The sequence below is a fragment of the Ambystoma mexicanum genome, chromosome 3q (genome assembly GCF_040938575.1).
Source record: "Ambystoma mexicanum isolate Mex_15411 chromosome 3q, UKY_AmexF1_1, whole genome shotgun sequence".
In the NCBI taxonomy this organism is placed as follows: domain Eukaryota; kingdom Metazoa; phylum Chordata; class Amphibia; order Caudata; family Ambystomatidae; genus Ambystoma; species Ambystoma mexicanum.
The window spans coordinates 854,936,078-854,954,815 of NC_090926.1; the positions used below are offsets into that span (position 1 = coordinate 854,936,078).

Genomic DNA, 18,738 nt, shown 5'->3' on the forward strand with positions numbered 1-18,738 from the left:
AAGAACAGAAAGACAGAGGTTATGTTTGGTTAGAAGTAGGGCTAGAGAGAATTCCAAATTAGCCTGGTAGAGGAAAAAGTTTCTGAAGTCTTACCCAATTGACATCGCTTGTTGACGGAACCAACCGCAGCGCTCCTTCATTATATTCAGGAAGTTGTGCGCTACTCCGGAATATGATCCTCGACTACACGACTCTGAGCACCATCACTGCCGAACCCGGCCACAGGGAAGCATTCCGCTTGACACTCACCGCGTCACCGCAGACGCAACTTTCCATTTATTAATCTTTTCCTCACAACAGCACTTTGCCCTGCTTAAATTCGCAGCGCCTCGTCTACTGCTACCAACTAAATACACAAATTTCATAGCAGTACCCACACCTTTGATAATATTAAACAGGCACCTCAACCTGGACGTTGCCTCGCACAAACCCCAGCCTCCCTTTCCCAAACTAGGCACCGGCAAACTATAACACACGTATCAAGCGTGGCCCTACAACCACCAGGCTTCTACGCATGGCTAACAGGCCATAAGTACGCACCTCCGGCTGACCGGCTGTAACGTCCTCACTTTTAAATCATTGACTCAGCACCCGCAGAGGCACTAAACGAATGTTTCAGTCCACCGACCTTGTTCCAAACCATTCCTGACTCGGGCAGTGTCCATAATAAGTAGCTGCACCTTCCAATCCACGGCAGTTAACATGTATAGTCACAAGACATGACCACGGCGCGCAAACGCGAGACACTACAACGATGCCCACCGTCCAACTTTCCAAGGGTCCCATCCCCCCCTTTATTTCTTTTTCTGTCCATTTCCTTTCAGAACGGCTACCCAGCCCACTGGCACCCACACATGGGAGGACCAGCTCACTGCACCTTGAAGCTCACCCCATAACTCAATTGGGCAAGACTTCAGAAACTTTTTCCTCTACCAGGCTAATTTGGAATTCTCTCCAACCCTACTTCTAACCAAACATAACCTCTGTCTTTCTGTTCTTCTCCCTTGGTACATTGCTTCTTCTCCTGCTATTAATTGTACTGCAAACTGGCATTTCTATTTTTACCAACTGTTATTCGTTGTGTCCAAATTAACTATACTTTGTCACCATCACTTGCCATCACCCAACATGGTAAATCACCTCTCCTGGGTGTCACAATGTGTTTTTCCTTAAATCGCAATGGGTTTTATTCTTTGTAACTGCCTATTAATGTATGCATAATGGATGTAAATTGAATATCCTCAATACAAATTGGCCTTGAATGTCACCTCACTGGGTATACCAAATCACTACCACACCAACTCACAATAAATCACAGCCTTGAAAAAGACTTAGGTTGAAACGCGCGTCGGCAGTGTAACACATCATCATGTTATAAATATCACCTTTTATCCAATGATGTCTTTCATTGGTGCTGACTAACTAAGGAATAAAACAACCTCATGTTTGACAACAAAACTTGACTCATTCATTATCAGAGAAAGCTGCCTACCAGCAATCACCGGACTAGCTAATCCTACCAGCGCCTCACAGGACCAGAGTTTGTCAAACCCCACAAATCTTCTAAAAAATCAGGAACCCCGGAGTTGGTCCCTTGACAAACTAGGACTCAGGCTGCAGGTCTAACACAATCAACCATCGAATAAGAGGTGCGCAGGAGTAAGGGAGTCCCGTCTTTCAAAAAATCCACCCATGCTAAAACTACAATTCAGGGACCAGATCCCCCGCAGCACCTGAGCCAATATGGCTGACTATTTGGAATCAAGGAAAACTGACACTAAGAATCTCTTCGCATCAAAAGGATACGGTGCATGCATTCCCACCCACCCCAAGGGCGCCGGATAACCTAAGGTAACATTTCATAAAACTAGAAAGACTCTGTACCAAGGAAATAAATACATTTTGGGAGAGATTCACCCTCCAAACTTACCTGGAACAAGAGAAAATCCCAAGGGGTCTAAGAATTATTATTTTTCCGGACTTCACCGACCCAGAAGACGCTGATCTGGCCGCCAAATGGGAAGAAAACCTCATTATGGGCTCTAAAATAATGATGGAATTACTCCTAGAACATGCGGATAGAGCACATGGGAGACTGGTCATACAGAAGACCAACTCAACGATGACATTGAAACCAACAACGCTCCTGCGGCAACCAAAGATAAAAATTACAAAACCATGTACGAAATCTTGCGAATCCACCAGGATGAAGTTAAAATCAGAAAATGCAGGAAATTCGCAACGGATGAAAGAGATTATCAAGATAACAGAGTTTTCACCTTCCAACCAAAATTTGACAACATACAGGGAAACAATTCAAAAGACAGTTCTGCATCTAGCTCTCCAGCAACATCTGACGCTGACAGTGAACCTGAACCAGAACAAGAAACAGAAGAGAACGACGATTGTGACCAGGCACTAGATACAGCACAAGGAGAAACCGAGGGAGCAGTAACCCCGATTGAAAAAGAAAAAGATAGAGCTACACCAAGATTGTCCAGACAACATGATCAAAGCAGAAGCATAGGCTACAACTTTCTTGACGAGATCCAGCGGTACAGGAAAGGAACCAGAGCACCACAGCCAAAACAGCAACAACAACAACAAAACAACAAACAAGTTCATTTTTTAGGCCCCACCCGCAGAAACAAACCAACAAGATTAGAACCAAGAGAGGCAAGAGAGCGGGGACCAAGAAACACCCAAGAAGAACAAGAAAGCGCTATCAGACTAACAAGATCCAAAACACAGCAGCAACAACAAGCTCCAAGGTAACACATCTAGTGTTGAACCTCTCCAAGTAGATCCTTTCTGAACATGATTCAGAAATTCTGAACAAAGGACTTTCCTTTGCACCGGCCAAACATACCAACTTTGTGAATGCTCAAATTGATCTATTCAAGTACATCAGGAAACTCAAGCTCAAGAAATTTTTCTCTAAGCAAGTCAAGTGGAAACAACCTAAATCTGTAACAGTGCCCCTGAGCACTCTAGACATGGAACACTTGGAATGCACCCACCTCTTGACAAATTTGGATCAATCACCAGACAGAGAAAAGCAGACCATGTCACAGACTATGCAAGATTTGAACATTGAGGAAAGCAACCTAAAAATACCAGAAATGAAGCAGAAATCCAAGTTCACCCCCAACTTACAAGGGGACAATGCAATAGACATCTTCAGTCAGGCAGTTACAAGAGACCTCCAAGCATTAGAGGACCACCTGAGATCAAATCCCTCGAGGAGAGCAGATAACATTACTAGTAAGGAACGACTTGCACTCAAAAGATTACAGGATAACCATCAAATCGTAATCAAGGAAGCAGATAAGGGTGGCAACGTGGTCATAATGGACAGAGCTGACTACGTCAGAATGGCCATCACCCACCTAACCACCCCAGGTTGCTATGACACCATCAATAAAAACCCAACTAATGAAATCATAACGGAAGCAAACAACATGCTGGCAAAATGGCATAAACGTGGACTCCTGTCAGACGATGAAATGAAGTATCTGCAACCTTCACACCCCAGAATGCCAACAATATACTTCTTGCCCAAGATCCACAAGAAGTTTGACCCCATACCGGAAGGACGACCTATATTGATCGGGATATGATGGATAACTGAACCTCTAAATAAACACATCAACAATGTCATCAACAATGTCTTGGCGCCCGAGGTACCAAAGATACCTACTTTCTTACGTGACACCATGCACACCCTGCTGATTCTACGAGAAATTGTTTGGAACAATGACTACACTCTGGTTACTCTCGACGTTAAAGCCCTATACACGTCCATAGACCGCGGACTAGCCCTCAAGGCCATTGACTTTGCCTTTACAAAAGCATCAGCTTCGTTCTGGTCGCACCTGGAACTCACGAAAGAACTTTTGGAATTTTCACTAACTAATACCATCTTTTTATTTGACCAACAGTACTACAGGCAAACAAAAGGCATAGCCATGGGGGCCACATATGCACCCTCCATGGCTAACCTTTTCATGCACCACTACGAGCAAGTACATGCCTTTACGAACCAGGACTTTAACAAACTGATCCACACTTGGATAAGATATATTGATGATATCCTGATGATTTGGCAAGGAACAAAAGAAGAAATTGACGCATTCAAACTCTTCCTGAACCAAAATAAGTTTGGCATTGAACTAACAGGCTCTTCAAGCAAGGAAAACATTGATTTTCTCGACATTACCATTACACCAGCAGGTACAAGGCTCACTACCTCGACCTACAGAAAACCAACGGAAGTCAACTCAGTCCTGCATGCTTCAAGCTGCCACAAAAAATCTGTAATCAACAACATCCCCAAGGGGGAATTTCTCCGAGCCAAAAGAAACTGTAGTGACCAGCCAGCATTTGGAAAGGAATGTACAACACTCAGCAAACGTTTCCATGAGAGAGGATATCCGGAGCAATCGATTCTAGCAGCTGTAACCATGGCTAATAACAGAGAACGTAGCACGCTCCTGGCCCCCAAAGTACACACTAACAAAGAGGCAACGGAAGACAGCCAAATACGATACATCACTCAATTTTGTAGCGACAGTCATCGAGTACAGAAAATCCTCAAAAGACATTGGCACATCTTAGCAATTGATGAAGACATTAAGGCATGGATCCCAGACAAACCTACCCTAACCTATACTAAAGCAGAACACTCAAAAACATCCTCAGTCTGTCTTTCATGGCACCAATCCCTAAAACTGACACCAACTGGCTCACCAGCAACAAACCAGTAGGCTTCTACAAATGTGGAACCTGCTCTATGTGCAAATTCCCCACCACAACTAAGACGGTGATTTTCAGCACCACTGATACGCATATAATTGGGCAATATATTAACTGTGAATCCAAATTTGTGGTTTATGCCATCAACTGTGTTTGTAATCGCAAATATATTGGAAGCACTAAGAGAGAGCTCAGAACAAGGATCCGGGAACATCTGAACTCCCTTCACTCTCAGGACACCAGATACCCACTGGCGCTACACTGGCAGGAAAAACACCAGTGGGACAACAAGGAAGATATCACCTTCATGGGTCTGGAAAAAATACCAATCAATACAAGAGGTGGAGACAGAGAACTCCAACTACGTCAAAGAGAAGCGAAGCTGATATGCAAATATCGAGCTGTTACCTTTGGATTGAACAGTGATCATGATTTCCATGTTTTCTTATAAAAGTGTATACAAACGTAGGAAATCTGCATGTTTTACAATTCAAAACACTTCACAGTGACATCATGTCGGATCTTTCAATTATGCCACCACACCTTGTACTCCATCACCGTAGTGGTGGGCAGTTCGCCCCCTCCAATTCTTTTAATTGCCTATTCACCCTACTGTCCTTCCCTCCCCCTTAGTAATGGGCCAATTTTTTGCCCTCCTTACCACCAACAACATGCCCATTATCAATCCGATTCCACACATACCTTCATCATCCCGCCCAGGGTTAACCCCAACTCTGTTCTCAAGGATAAATCACTCCCCATTACGCTCCAACAAATATGACCTTCAAATTAGCACTATTTGCGCCTCTACCACTCTCGTGGTCACTATGGTGGAATGGATTCATGCCAGCACCAATAACAACAACACTACCCGTGCTCAACCCAGCACTATGACACGTTCCGGCCCAGCAGCCAATCCGCGGGCCGTTCTCAACGAACGAATCACATCGCTCGTTGACGGAACCAACCGCAGCGCTCCTTCCTTATATTCAGGAAGTTGTGCGCTACCCCGGCATACGATCCTCGACTACACGACTCTGAGCACCATCACTGCCGTACCCGGCCACAGGTAAGCGTTCCGCATGACACTCACCGCGTCACCGCAGACGCAACTTTCCATTTATTAATCTTTTCCTCACGACGGCACTTTGCCCTGCTTAAATTCGCAGCGCCTCGTCTACTGCTACCAACTAAATACACGAATTTCATAGCAGTACCCACACCTTTGATAATATTAAACAGGCACCTCAACCTGGACGTCGCCTCGCACAAACCCCAGCCTCCCTTTCCCAAACTAGGCACCGGCAAACTATAACACACATATCAAGCGTGGACCTACAACCACCAGGCTTCTACGCACGGCTAACAGACCATAAGTACGCCCCTCCGGCTGACCGGCTGTAACGTCCTCACTTTTAAATCATTGACTCTGCACCCGCAGAGGCACTAAACGAATGTTTCAGTCCACCGACCTTGTTCCAAACCATTCCTGACTCGGGCACTGTCCATAATAAGTAGCTGCACCTTCCAATCCACGGCAGTTAACATGTATAGTCACAAGACATGACCACGGCGCGCAAACGCGAGACACTACAACGATGCCCATCGTCCAACTTTCCAAGGGTCCCATCCCCCCCTTTATTTCTTTTTCTGTCCATTTCCTTTCAGAACGGCTACCCAGCCCACTGGCAACCACACATGGGAGGACCAGCTCACTGCACCTTGAAGCTCACCCCATAACTCAATTGGGTAAGACTTCAGAAACGTTTTCCTCTACCAGGCTAATTTGGAATTCTCTCTAGCCCTACTTCTAACCAAACATAACCTCTGTCTTTCTGTTCTTCTCCCTTGGTACATTGCTTCTTCTCCTGCTATTAATTGTACTGCAAACTGGCATTTCTATTTTTTCACTGTTATTCGTTGTGTCCAAATTAACTATACTTTGTCACCATCACCGGACTAGCTAATCCTACCAGCGCCTCACAGGACCAGAGTTTGTCAAACCCCACAAATCTTCTAAAAAATCAGGAACCCCATAGTTGGTCCCTTGACAAACTAGGACTCAGGCTGCAGGTCTAACACAATCAACCATCGAATAAGAGGTGCGCCGGAGTGAGGGAGTCCCGTCTTTCAAAAACTCCACCCATGCTAAAACTAATAAGAGATGCTAATGCCAATTCTATTAGATAATGCATGGGCCTACACTTTTTGCAGATATAACACATGAGGTCTGCGTAATGGTGAGGAGGTAGTGGCTGAGGAACTGTGGTCCCATTACCATGCATTAAAAGCCGGTTTTGTTTAAAACGCTTAATCAGCTTATTATTGGTCAGGCTACATTTTGTAAGAGGTACAATCCTTTCTGTGTATCCTTTCTGTGCATTGTTTAGTGGGTGTCTCTTGTAGGGTATCCTTTCCTGTCCACAGATATAATTCCCTAAAGATAATTCTGTACTGGGGGCTGGGCATGCTTCCACTGAGACCCAGCACCTCCTTATCTACAATTCTAGAGAAACAAGAAGCAAAAGAATACTTGTACCCCATTTGAGTGAGGTATGTTGCAGCCATTTTATACTCACGTCCAAAAACATAAGCTGTCCGAATGAGTTGTATGGTTCATGGTTACAAACATTGTAATGTTAGGGTGTGTGTTGTAAACAGTGATGTGAGCACCAAGCAATGTGTCTGTTATGTATTTAGAGATGCACACAAACAACCCTTTTATTGCAGGCTTTTTATCAAATAAAGATCTCTGATCACTGTTATATTCCTGAAGTGCTCTTGTGATTTAATACAAAGCAGACAGGAACACTCATTAGTGCTATTTGTCTACTTTCCCACTCTCATAGAGGTATTCTGATAGAGTACAAAAGGAGTGTACCAGACTGTTCATCTTGGAATGATAACCTTCATAAGAAAATAATTCATATTGTTAGTCTAGTATTGCCCCTTGTGAAATACAAGCGAAGTGGTACGAACAGAATGCCTGCAACACAGGGATAGTGGGCCCTCAGGCCCCGGTAAACTGGTTACACCGCAGTGGCCCAGCATGGACAGTTTGAAACTGCATTCAGGCAAGGCCTTCCCTAAGAGCAGGTGAGAAAAGAACTATTTACTTGGACAGCAACAGTTGTGTTTTCACATTAGATTTCTTCTGTAAAGTACTTGAATTACAAATTAATGAAGCCAGCTTCATTTGTAAAGCAATGATTTATTGATATTGAGGAGGGGTTTTGTCACACGACACAGAGGTGTAGTTTGAAAGTGGCATGTTCTAGTCGGGAGGACACAGTCTAGTGTTTCGCACTGGGAACCAAGTTGCTAGAAACCGCCCTGCTCACACATGGTAGGAATACACCGAACTGTGTGAGGGTTGTTTATTCCATCCTCAATATACAGGGAGACAAAGCTAAATGGCAGGTACCATAGGTATCGAACATTGATACTCGAAGTATATCGAAAGGTAGGGACCAGTCAAGGTTAAAAAGGTAAATATCACATTTTAATAACGAAGAATCGTAAAATTTAAAACATCTTATTAAATAAATTGGTCCACGATACAAAATTATCACATCCAATGTTTGAAACAACAAAAAGGAATACGTAGCAGGCTTGGATGGCCAGTTTAAAACGGTGTTACAGGAAAAGCAGACACATCGGGTACTTGTAAAGCAAATAGTATAGTGCCCAACCAAGTTTGGATAAATGTGTCATAGATTTTGATCTCTGTTTAAAGTCCAGAGATTTGTCTCGACATGTTTCTGTTCCTCAAGGCAAAGATATGGAACATTCATCAGGAGGTAAAAACTTTTAACAACGTAGCCTATTTAACAATTGGAGTGGTAATCATAACAACAACAGTCTCATAGCACCTGCAAGATAAAAACAACAAACAGCAAGGGTCAGTTCATAAATAGCTAATTGCTTAGGCAGATTCAATGAATGAAGGTAGGCTCCATATCAAGGGAAATAATTACCTAACATGGTGCCAGTGGGGACTCTCAACTGTAAATAGTAGGTGTAGGTCAACGGCCCAATCGGCCCTACAAGAGATAGAGAAATATCTTAGAGCAGTAATGCTCGGAGAAAAGCCTAACAGTACTCACAACTAAACAGCAGAGTGAAAAGAATGAGACAGCCCATCCAAATCAGTGCATAAGTCCAAAGGTAAAGAAAAAGGGAGAAGGGTTCATAGTGGGACCCATCTATCATCAGAGTCCAACAGTAAGAGTAGGGGAAGTACCAAACCCATAGGTTTAAAGCATGCCGTGTTCATGCACATCCGTCAAAGTCGGACTAAAAGACAGTGTCAATCCTACCCGAGCCGGTGTAATGCGGAGTCGAGTGGCGGTACAGAGGAGAAGACGGATCGGGTGGGGAGAATGGACCGCCACAGTGAGAAGCCCTCGAAGTAGGTAGCCCCATGGTGTAAAACGTGAAGGATAATCGTAAATCAAGGAGGAAGTGTACCTTAAGGAGAGCTCATCATGGTTAATTCGGGAAAAAATCCCTTTGTTCCGCACTAAAGAATAAAGTGTAAAAAATGTAAAAAATGGATCGATCAGCCACACAATCAAACGATCACGAGCCACATGATGTAGCAATACTGTAACAAGAGTACTACGTCTCACAAGACGGTATTACACAATGTTGCTTACCGTGTGAGGAGCGAAGCGGCGAACACGTCTACCGCACCCGTCAGTTCGGCTCAGTGTGTCAAGTGAATACGAGGAGCGGCCGATGTTTGCCGGTAGTCGAGGTTGTTTATTCCAGCCATCCCTTTCTATTGGAGAGGTCCGCTCAGAATCGTAGGCGTTTTCCTACACCCAATTGTCTTGAGTGTTCTGTTGATCTCTCTGTCGCAGGCCTACACTTCCCTTACACTTATCCTTCTGCACTGCTACGGTGTAGTGCAACATCAACTGTATTTACCCACTGTGCTACTATAATGTACGGTGTTGGTATGAGACACTAACCTCTCTGCCCCCTGAATTGTCAAGTTAGGCAGTTTCTAGTGATAAGGCAATCACCCACCTCCCAGCCTTACATTAAGTGCTTTGACAGGCTAGGGCACGCTGTTGATGGGGGGGGACATTCTGCTTTCTCTTGATTCTAATCCTCTTGACTATGTTACATTTGTTTTGGCCCCCTTGCACTGTGCCAGGAAGTGATGCTGTGTACTTAAGCAGGGACAGATGCCTCTCCCTTAGTCTCCTGCCTTGTGTCAGGAAGGAATGGCGAGTGATGGGTGGCACTCCCCCACTCTTTTCTGGGTCTTAGACTGTTTTATCAAAATTGTCTTTGATGAAGTGGTGGTGGGATTACTTCTCTTGGGTCAATGTCCCCCGTTGTGGGAAGAATATTTGGAGATGGGGCACTAGTCTCTTTCTACTGCCTGGCTTCTCTTCGCCAAAATGAAGTGATGAGGTGTTGGGAGTCCTCGCCTCTCTTGGTCTTGATCTTAGTACCTTGTTGCAGTAGTTTGTGCTAGTCCTCACGTCCCTCTTCCACCTGATCTCAGACCTTCTTAGGGAAGTTTGGTATGGTGGTCTCGCCGCCACTCTTGGCCTACAGAAAGCGATCAAGAATGGGTTTTGCGTGGCATGGCCAGCACATGAACAGTCCAGTTTTGAGCCAAGAAGGCTACTAAAATCTATGTGAACAGTTACTCACCATAAGAAAAGCTGATTGAGAGAGTGGGAAACACTGTGGTTTGTGTGGTGTGAATGACTAAGTGTTGCAGCACTTCAGAGAACTGAGGGGTTTCAGTTGAGCCACCCCCACAGCTCATCCCAGGGTGGGAGATGGAGACAAGATGGCTAATGTGCTCTAAGCGCCTGGAGTATTGGTAGGCTGGAGGACTCCTGGCTTGGACCTGTGCTGATCTCTCCTGCCCCTGTGCATTAGGACAGATCCTAATGATGCAGAGAATGTTGTCCTGGGAGAACAGGGGAGAAGTGATGCACGGAGAGACCCTGTGCCAGAGGACACCCTCAACCCAAGATGGCAGCCCTGAAGTAATGGAGCCAGCAGAAGAGGGTGAGTTTATGGAAAAAGGCTGGTTGAGGTGATGCAGCAGAGAGGTACATCTTGACTAGAGATGGAGGCTAGGGGTGGTCCCACTGCATACGTGGTAACGTGCAAGGCTGTGGTGGCGTCAGAGCCAAGGCAGAAGTGGGGAAGGCTGGTGAGGGGGAGGTGCTGGCATCCTGAGAGAGAAAAATGCCTAATGGATAATTTCCCTACTGCTGTTATTTGGGAAAACACCCAAGTTGACTGAAATAAAATGGTTGGAAGGGCCATTTGGCCGAATTCGGCCTGTATGCCAAAAAAAACTGAAGATGAGGAGCAGGGGTTGCGGGGGTGTCCCACACTCACCATGTTCGGTATTTTTGGGCTTTGGGGTTGCAGAGGTGCCCACCACTTCCTTGACAATGGAAGCCGGGGACCCCAAAAAAAAGAAAAGGAATAAAAAAAGGAACCCTGCTGTGTCAGATCCGATCTGCGTTAGAGGGACAGAACTGGCGCTACTGGGGTACAAGAGAAGTGGGTGCCAGCTAAAAGTTAAGTAAGAGGGGTTTGGTCTACTGCCAAATTTGGGTTGTTTTGCCTAAGTATGAATCGATTAGCGACAAAATCAACTACGGTCAATTCTGCCGTGAATCTTTCTACTTCGGCAATACAACACAAATCTGTTATTCGTGAGTCCCTCAACGAAAATTAGGGGAGAAAGGGAGATAGAACCTTAATGAAAACTCAACAGGAACACAGGTTGACGATCTGAGGGGCTGAAGAGCACCTGTGGAGGGAAGAACAGAGCATGAATGGAAGCGCAGCCGCAGGTCCAGGCCTAGGAAATTTACAGTATAATGGTGGAAGGGTGGTGACAGTGCCACACAGACTTGGAGAAGGCTGGCAAAGTGAAGGAGCAGCACAGGGAACACTGAGGCAAAGTGGCCAGCTATGAAATGTGAGGACACTTGTGACGGGGTGCAGAGGAAAACCCAAGCCTGGATGGTTATTAAATACCTCTTGTTTGAAAGACATAACTGCTAGTAGGAAGCTGACCAAGTCTGGCAGAGTGTAGTATCTGTCCGGAGAGGAAAGCAAGGGAGACATATACCTGGTTTTTAGTCGTCTGCTGGCAGGGAGTCATCAGCGGATGGAAGTACTCATAGCAACACTAGATGCATCCAAAGTGGTGTCGACTAGAGCGTGTGCCAACAAAACATATAGTGCACTTCAGAGCAACCTGAATAACAACAAATCCTCCAGAAGCTGGCAAAGTAAAATTGATGACTGAGCGTTTCCTTGAGCAACAATTTATAGGGAGGCAGGGGAAACGGAAGGGAAGCATCCATATTCAATTTCCTCAAGGGAGTTTATGAATCCAGAACAAAGTGAGAAATTATAATCGGAATTGCGTGAATAGATGTAAAGAGGTCCACAAGGATCACAGACACAGAAGAAAAGATACTGGAGTTTGAATAATCACTGACATCTCTCAAGACACTTGTAATTAAACTCCTGAAAATGACACGCTCTAGAAAATCGACCAAAAGATGCAGAGGGAAAAACAAGGCGCTGTAATATTCAGATAGTGGGCTTACCAAAAAAAGAGTAGAGACAAAGCATTGACCTATTTCGGGAGAATGTTCTTTTTAGATGTTGTTCTACCAAAGTGGGGTTTTAACCTTTTCTCTGAGGAGAAGGCACATCGGGTCAGACACACCAGCCCGTTCTCGTGCTCCCCTTAGAGTCGTTTTGACAGAAACATTTAACTACAGGGAGAGGCAACTCTCCATATGGCATGGCACTTGCGCCCAATCAGATATTGCAGTGCAAGTTCTGGACTATGTACAAAATTGGAACAAATGAGGAAGTCATTCAACAGAGTGGAAATAAATATCTTCCAGGCTATAACGTCACTGGATACTGAAGGAAGAGTGTGGTTGCCAGGATTAAGCTAGATCTGTGTGGCTGGTGGTAAATTCACGCAAGTGGGCAGGGCCGGTCAGTTAAGGTCTGGGCTTGGCAGGGTAGGCAGTCGCCACACAGTGGCACGTCAAAGGAGGTTAAAGGTGCAGAAGCGGATTGCAGAGGACTGGCTGGACGCCAGCGATGACAGTGGAGAACAGGCGTGTGGAACTGGTGGGGCTGATCACTGTACTATCTGAGCTGAGACCACAACTGAGGGACCCGGTCTCTGTAATGGAAGGGGCAATGCTGGTGGTAGGGTTCTTCATGAAATCATCTATTGTACCCATCCCAGTACAGAGACGAGCAAAGACAAGTGCACCCCCGCCCCCCTTGGGAATACTGGAGGCAGGCTAATATCTGCATACTACACTAACGCTCCCAGGACAGCAGGCCGAGAGTTAAAGCTCCACCCCACCCTTTACAGACTTCCCTTATTTACACAAGGCGAAGGCAAGAGTGGTAGACACATGAATGCCCCCGCCACAGGTTCTGTATAAACTCCCTTGTTGTGTTGTTGTGCCACTCACATCTTAGCTTCCAGCATTCTACTAGAAGGGGCTGGGGGGGCCAGGGGGCACTAGTAACTATAATGGCACAGAAGCAATGCTGGTGGGTGCGTTTAGGGGCACTGCCCTAGACTGTGCTCTGGGGTTTGTCGCTTTCTAAATTTCAGGGAAATAGGTTCGTGGGAGGTGGGTGCTCGGGCACTTTTGCATAACGCACATGGGGTGCTCGCATAGAGGGGTGTTAGGATTACCCCAAACCTGTGCACTCGTTTTAGGGGAAATAATGACTATGTTCTTAACCTTGAAAAGAGTCCTCCAATCTAATGCCTTCAAGTTGAATAGTCAAGTTTGACCAGCATTTCTCGCTACACATGGGAATGGCTGAAAGTTATGCTTCTAGAGGTATGGACGGGCAATCTATCCAGCAGCAACATCAGGGGTGTGGTGTGGTGGCAGCAGGACTCTCACCTCTCTCTTCCGCTTGGCCTCGGGCACCGTGTCGGTCTTGCAGGCTTTGTGGTCGGTCAGGCAGTTGCAGCAGAGGCATTGGCCGTGCTCCACACAGTAGTACTCGAGCAGTTTGTTGTGCTTGGTGCAGGTTCGCAGGCCCAACTCCGAGCCCCCAAGCGGGTCGTGCAGCCGGTGGTGTGCGAAGGCCTTGCTCTCCTGGTGCGGCCGCAGGTGCTCCTGGCAGAAGGAGGCGATGCAGGTCAGGCACGTCTTGACGGCCGCCACCTTCTGGCAGGAGTCGCAGCGCACGGAGCCCGGCGGGCAGTCATCCTCTTCCTCTTCCTCCACCTCGGGCTCCGCCGGCTCTTCTGCCGCCCCCGCCGCCTCCTCGGCCCGGTTCTTGTTCAGCAGGTACTGCAGCACCACGGTGTTCAGCACAGTGTTCTTGCGGAGCTCGGGCTTGCAGGAGAATTCAGTGCGGCACTGCGGGCAGGGCCAGCTGCCGTCTGCCCGGTCCCAGGTCAACTCCAGGCAGAAGCGGCAGAAGTTGTGCCCGCAGGGGGTGGTCACGGGGCTCTCGAAGGTGCACAGGCAGATGGGACATGTGAGTTCCTCGGACAGGTCCAAGAGCGAGCCCGACATCTCGGCCATGTTCGCAGAGAATGACGAGCCAGGGGCACGGGGGAGAATGGAAACCGAAACTTAGAAGAGGAGGAGAGCGGGCGGGGCTCTCTGTGTGCCCTGACTGTGTGTTGACAGCTAAGCCGTAGTGTAACAGCCTAGCCGGGTAAGTGTATGCCTCCCGTCATGTTAGTTATTCAAGTGTGTTTATTCCTTCAGGTTCGCGGGTCACATAGTAAGCATAGATAGGTATCATGTGAGGAACACTGGCATCCCACCCGGCAGTCCTCAGCTCCCAATCGTCTCTCTTAGAATCCTCACACGCGCCCACCACGTCACGCAGTCCACACACGCACACCAGCACGCGCGCTGAAGCTACCCGCGCGCTGAAGCTACATCACTACGCTTCTCCTCCCGTACACTTACAAGAAATAATGCTACATCACTACACTTCTCCTCCCATACACTTACAAGAAATAATGCTACATCACTACACTTCTCCTCCCATACACTTACAAGAAATAATGCTACATCACAACACTTCTCCTCCCGCATACTTACAAGAAATGATGCTACATCACTACACTTCTCCTCCCGTACACTTACAAGAAATAATGCTATATCACTACACTTCTCCTCCCGCAGACTTACAAGAAATGATGCTACATCACTACACTTCTCCTCCCGTACACTTACAAGAAATTATGCTACATCACTACACTTCTCCTCCCGCAGACTTACAAGAAATGATGCTACATCACTACACTTCTCCTCCCGCACACTTACAAGAAATAATGCTACATCACTACACTTCTCCTCCCGCATACTTACAAGAAATGATGCTATATCACTACACTTCTCCTCCCGTACACTTACAAGAAATTATGCTTCACTACATGTCTCCTCCCGTACACTTACAAGAAATGTTGCTACATCACTACACTTCTCCTCCCGCATACTTACAAGAAATGATGCTACATCACTACACTTCTCCTCCCGCATACTTACAAGAAATGATGCTATATCACTACACTTCTCCTCCCGTACACTTACAAGAAATTATGCTTCACTACATGTCTCCTCCCGTACACTTACAAGAAATGTTGCTACATCACTACACTTCTCCTCCCGTACACTTACAAGAAATTATGCTACATCACTACACTTCTCCTCCCGTACACTTACAAGAAATAATGCTACATCACTGCACTTCTCCTCCCGTACACTTACAAGAAATAATGCTACATCACTACACTTCTCCTCCCGTACACTTACAAGAAATAATGCTACATCACTACACTTCTCCTCCCGTACACTTACAAGAAATAATGCTACATCACTGCACTTCTCCTCCCGTACACTTACAAGAAATAATGCTACATCACTACACTTCTCCTCCCGTACACTTACAAGAAATTATGCTACATCACTGCACTTCTCCTCCCGTACACTTACAAGAAATAATGCTACATCACTACACTTCTCCTCCCGTACACTTACAAGAAATAATGCTACATCATCTAGAAGCTAATAATCTCCTAGGGCTCAGGCAATCAGGCTTCCGACCGAGACACGGTACGGAAACTGCACTAATTGACCTTACCACTCAGATCCAAACCTTGAAAGACCATGGCAAACTTGCACTCCTTTTGCTGCTTGACTTGTCAGCAGCGTTTGATTTGGTTAACCATCAAACACTCTGTCAACACTTGAAATCTGCAGCCCACTTTTCAGATGCAGCCACGGCTTGGATCAGCTCCTTCCTGGTGAACAGAACTATGAGGGTCTTCTCTCCCACAGATTCCGCCGAGCCGGCCCCAGTACCTTGTGGTGTCCCGCAAGGCTCATGCGTGTCCCCGACACTTTATAATATATTCACGAAACCCCTATTCGATATATTAGACTATCTGGGTGTTACGTATACCAACTATGCGGACGACACCCAGATACTCTTTCCTATCACGGGTGACTACGAAATAGACAGCATGACCCTCAATGAAATCTACTCCGTTATTCAAGCATGGATGGCACACCATGGCTTGTGTCTCAATGACGATAAAACCGAGCTGATCATCTTGGGCACTCATGCCAAACTTAAAAATCTCAATCCGTCATTCAAAGCCTTTACCATAGATGGCAATCTCATCTCAGTCTCTAATAACACTAAAACTCTTGGTATCTACATCGATGCTACCTTATCCCTCTCTAAACAAACTAACGCAGTAGCATCATCAGCTGCTTACACTTGCAAGCTTATCACTGCATGCAGACCATTCATCTCCGCACCCAACTGTATCACTCTCGCGAGAGCACTAGTCCTCTCCAAAATAGACTACTGCAACGCCCTTTACTTGGGCACTAGCCACAAAAATATTAATAAATTACAAGTAGTCCAAAACAATGCAATCAGAGCTGCCCTTAACATCCCCAAAAAAGCACACATATCTGAGACCAGACGTAACCTACGCTGGCTCCCTGTCAAGCATAGAATATCCCTGAAAACGCTTGCCCTCACACACAAAGTTAGGGCTAACCTTGCTCCAGCATACCTCACTAACCATTTCACACCACACTCCGCCTTGAGACCTCTTAGAGTAGCCCAAACTAACACCTTGACCATACCGAGATTTAAACTCTACAACTCGGGCGGAGCTAGCTTCCCAGTACAAGCATCCAAACTATGGAACACCATCCCCCCACACCTACGTGCAGAACCTTCATTCAACCGGTTCAAACATAGCACGAAGTGTTGGCTCCATAACACTGACTCCTGACAGCCTAACCTTAACCTAACGGACATTGGCCTTTCAATTGGAATTAATATCTCTGCGTATGCACTTGTTTATGATGCCAGTTCCTACCTGTAACTATTATGGAACTTGGCTGACTGTATTGTTTTGATCGCACATTTATGTAACTGTAACCTTCCTGTAACTGTAACGTAACTCTGATTAACTGCTCCCCTGTAACCAGCTCTACCTTATGCGCCCTTATGCCCCCGGGCCTGGCTGCGCTTTATAAATAAAACAAATACAAATACAAATACACTACACTTCTCCTCCCATACACTTACAAGAAATAATGCTACATCACTACACTTCTCCTCCCGCAGACTTACAAGAAATGATGCTACATCACTACACTTCTCCTCCCGTACACTTACAAGAAATTATGCTACATCACTACACTTCTCCTCCCGTACACTTACAAGAAATAATGCTACATCACTACACTTCTCCTCCCGCATACTTACAAGAAATGATGCTATATCACTACACTTCTCCTCCCGTACACTTACAAGAAATTATGCTTCACTACATGTCTCCTCCCGTACACTTACAAGAAATGTTGCTACATCACTACACTTCTCCTCCTGCATACTTACAAGAAATGATGCTACATCACTACACTTCTCCTCCCGCATACTTACAAGAAATGATGCTATATCACTACACTTCTCCTCCCGTACACTTACAAGAAATTATGCTTCACTACATGTCTCCTCCCGTACACTTACAAGAAATGTTGCTACATCACTACACTTCTCCTCCCGTACACTTACAAGAAATAATGCTACATCACTGCACTTCTCCTCCCGTACACTTACAAGAAATAATGCTACATCACTACACTTCTCCTCCCGTACACTTACAAGAAATTATGCTACATCACTGCACTTCTCCTCCCGTACACTTACAAGAAATGTTGCTACATCACTACACTTCTCCTCCCGTACACTTCCAAGAAATTATGCTACATCACTACACTTCTCCTCCTGCATACTTACAAGAAATGATGCTATATCACTACACTTCTCCTCCCGTAAGCTTACAAGAAATTATGCTACATCACTACACTTCTCCTCCCGTACACTTACAAGAAATAATGCTACATCACTACACTTCTCCTCCCGCATACTTACAAGAAATGATGCTATATCACTACGCTTCTCCTCCCGTACACTTACAAGAAATTATGCTACATCACTACACTTCTCCTCCCGTACACTTACAAGAAATAATGCTACATCACTACACTTCTCCTCCCGCATACTTACAAGAAATGATGCTATATCACTACACTTCTCCTCCCGTACACTTACAAGAAATTATGCTTCACTACATGTCTCCTCCCGTACACTTACAAGAAATGTTGCTACATCACTACACTTCTCCTCCCGCATACTTACAAGAAATGTTGCTACATCACTACGCTTCTCCTCCGTACACTTACAAGAAATGATGCTACATCACTACACTTCTCCTCCCGTACACTTACAAGAAATAATGCTACATCACTGCACTTCTCCTCCCATACACTTACAAGAAATAATGCTACATCACTGCACTTCTCCTCCCGTACACTTACAAGAAATAATGCTACATCACTACACTTCTCCTCCCATACACTTACAAGAAATAATGC

The 18,738-nt window shown here is 45.7% G+C and overlaps 1 protein-coding gene across 3 annotated transcripts in view; it reads right to left on the minus strand.

The window, feature by feature from the left end:
* Positions 1-14,464, minus strand: part of TRIM25 (tripartite motif containing 25) — an 828,971-nt gene extending 814,507 nt beyond the window's left edge. Inside the window, exon 1 of one of the 3 annotated variants that reach the window (XM_069654946.1) lies at positions 13,711-14,464. In XM_069654946.1, the coding sequence (XP_069511047.1) occupies positions 13,711-14,343 (633 nt within the window). In that variant the 5' untranslated portion in view covers positions 14,344-14,464. The remainder of the gene's footprint in view (positions 1-13,710) is intronic. The other 2 variants (XM_069654947.1, XM_069654945.1) reach the window with 2 other exon arrangements.
* Between the last annotated feature and the right edge of the window lie 4,274 nt (positions 14,465-18,738).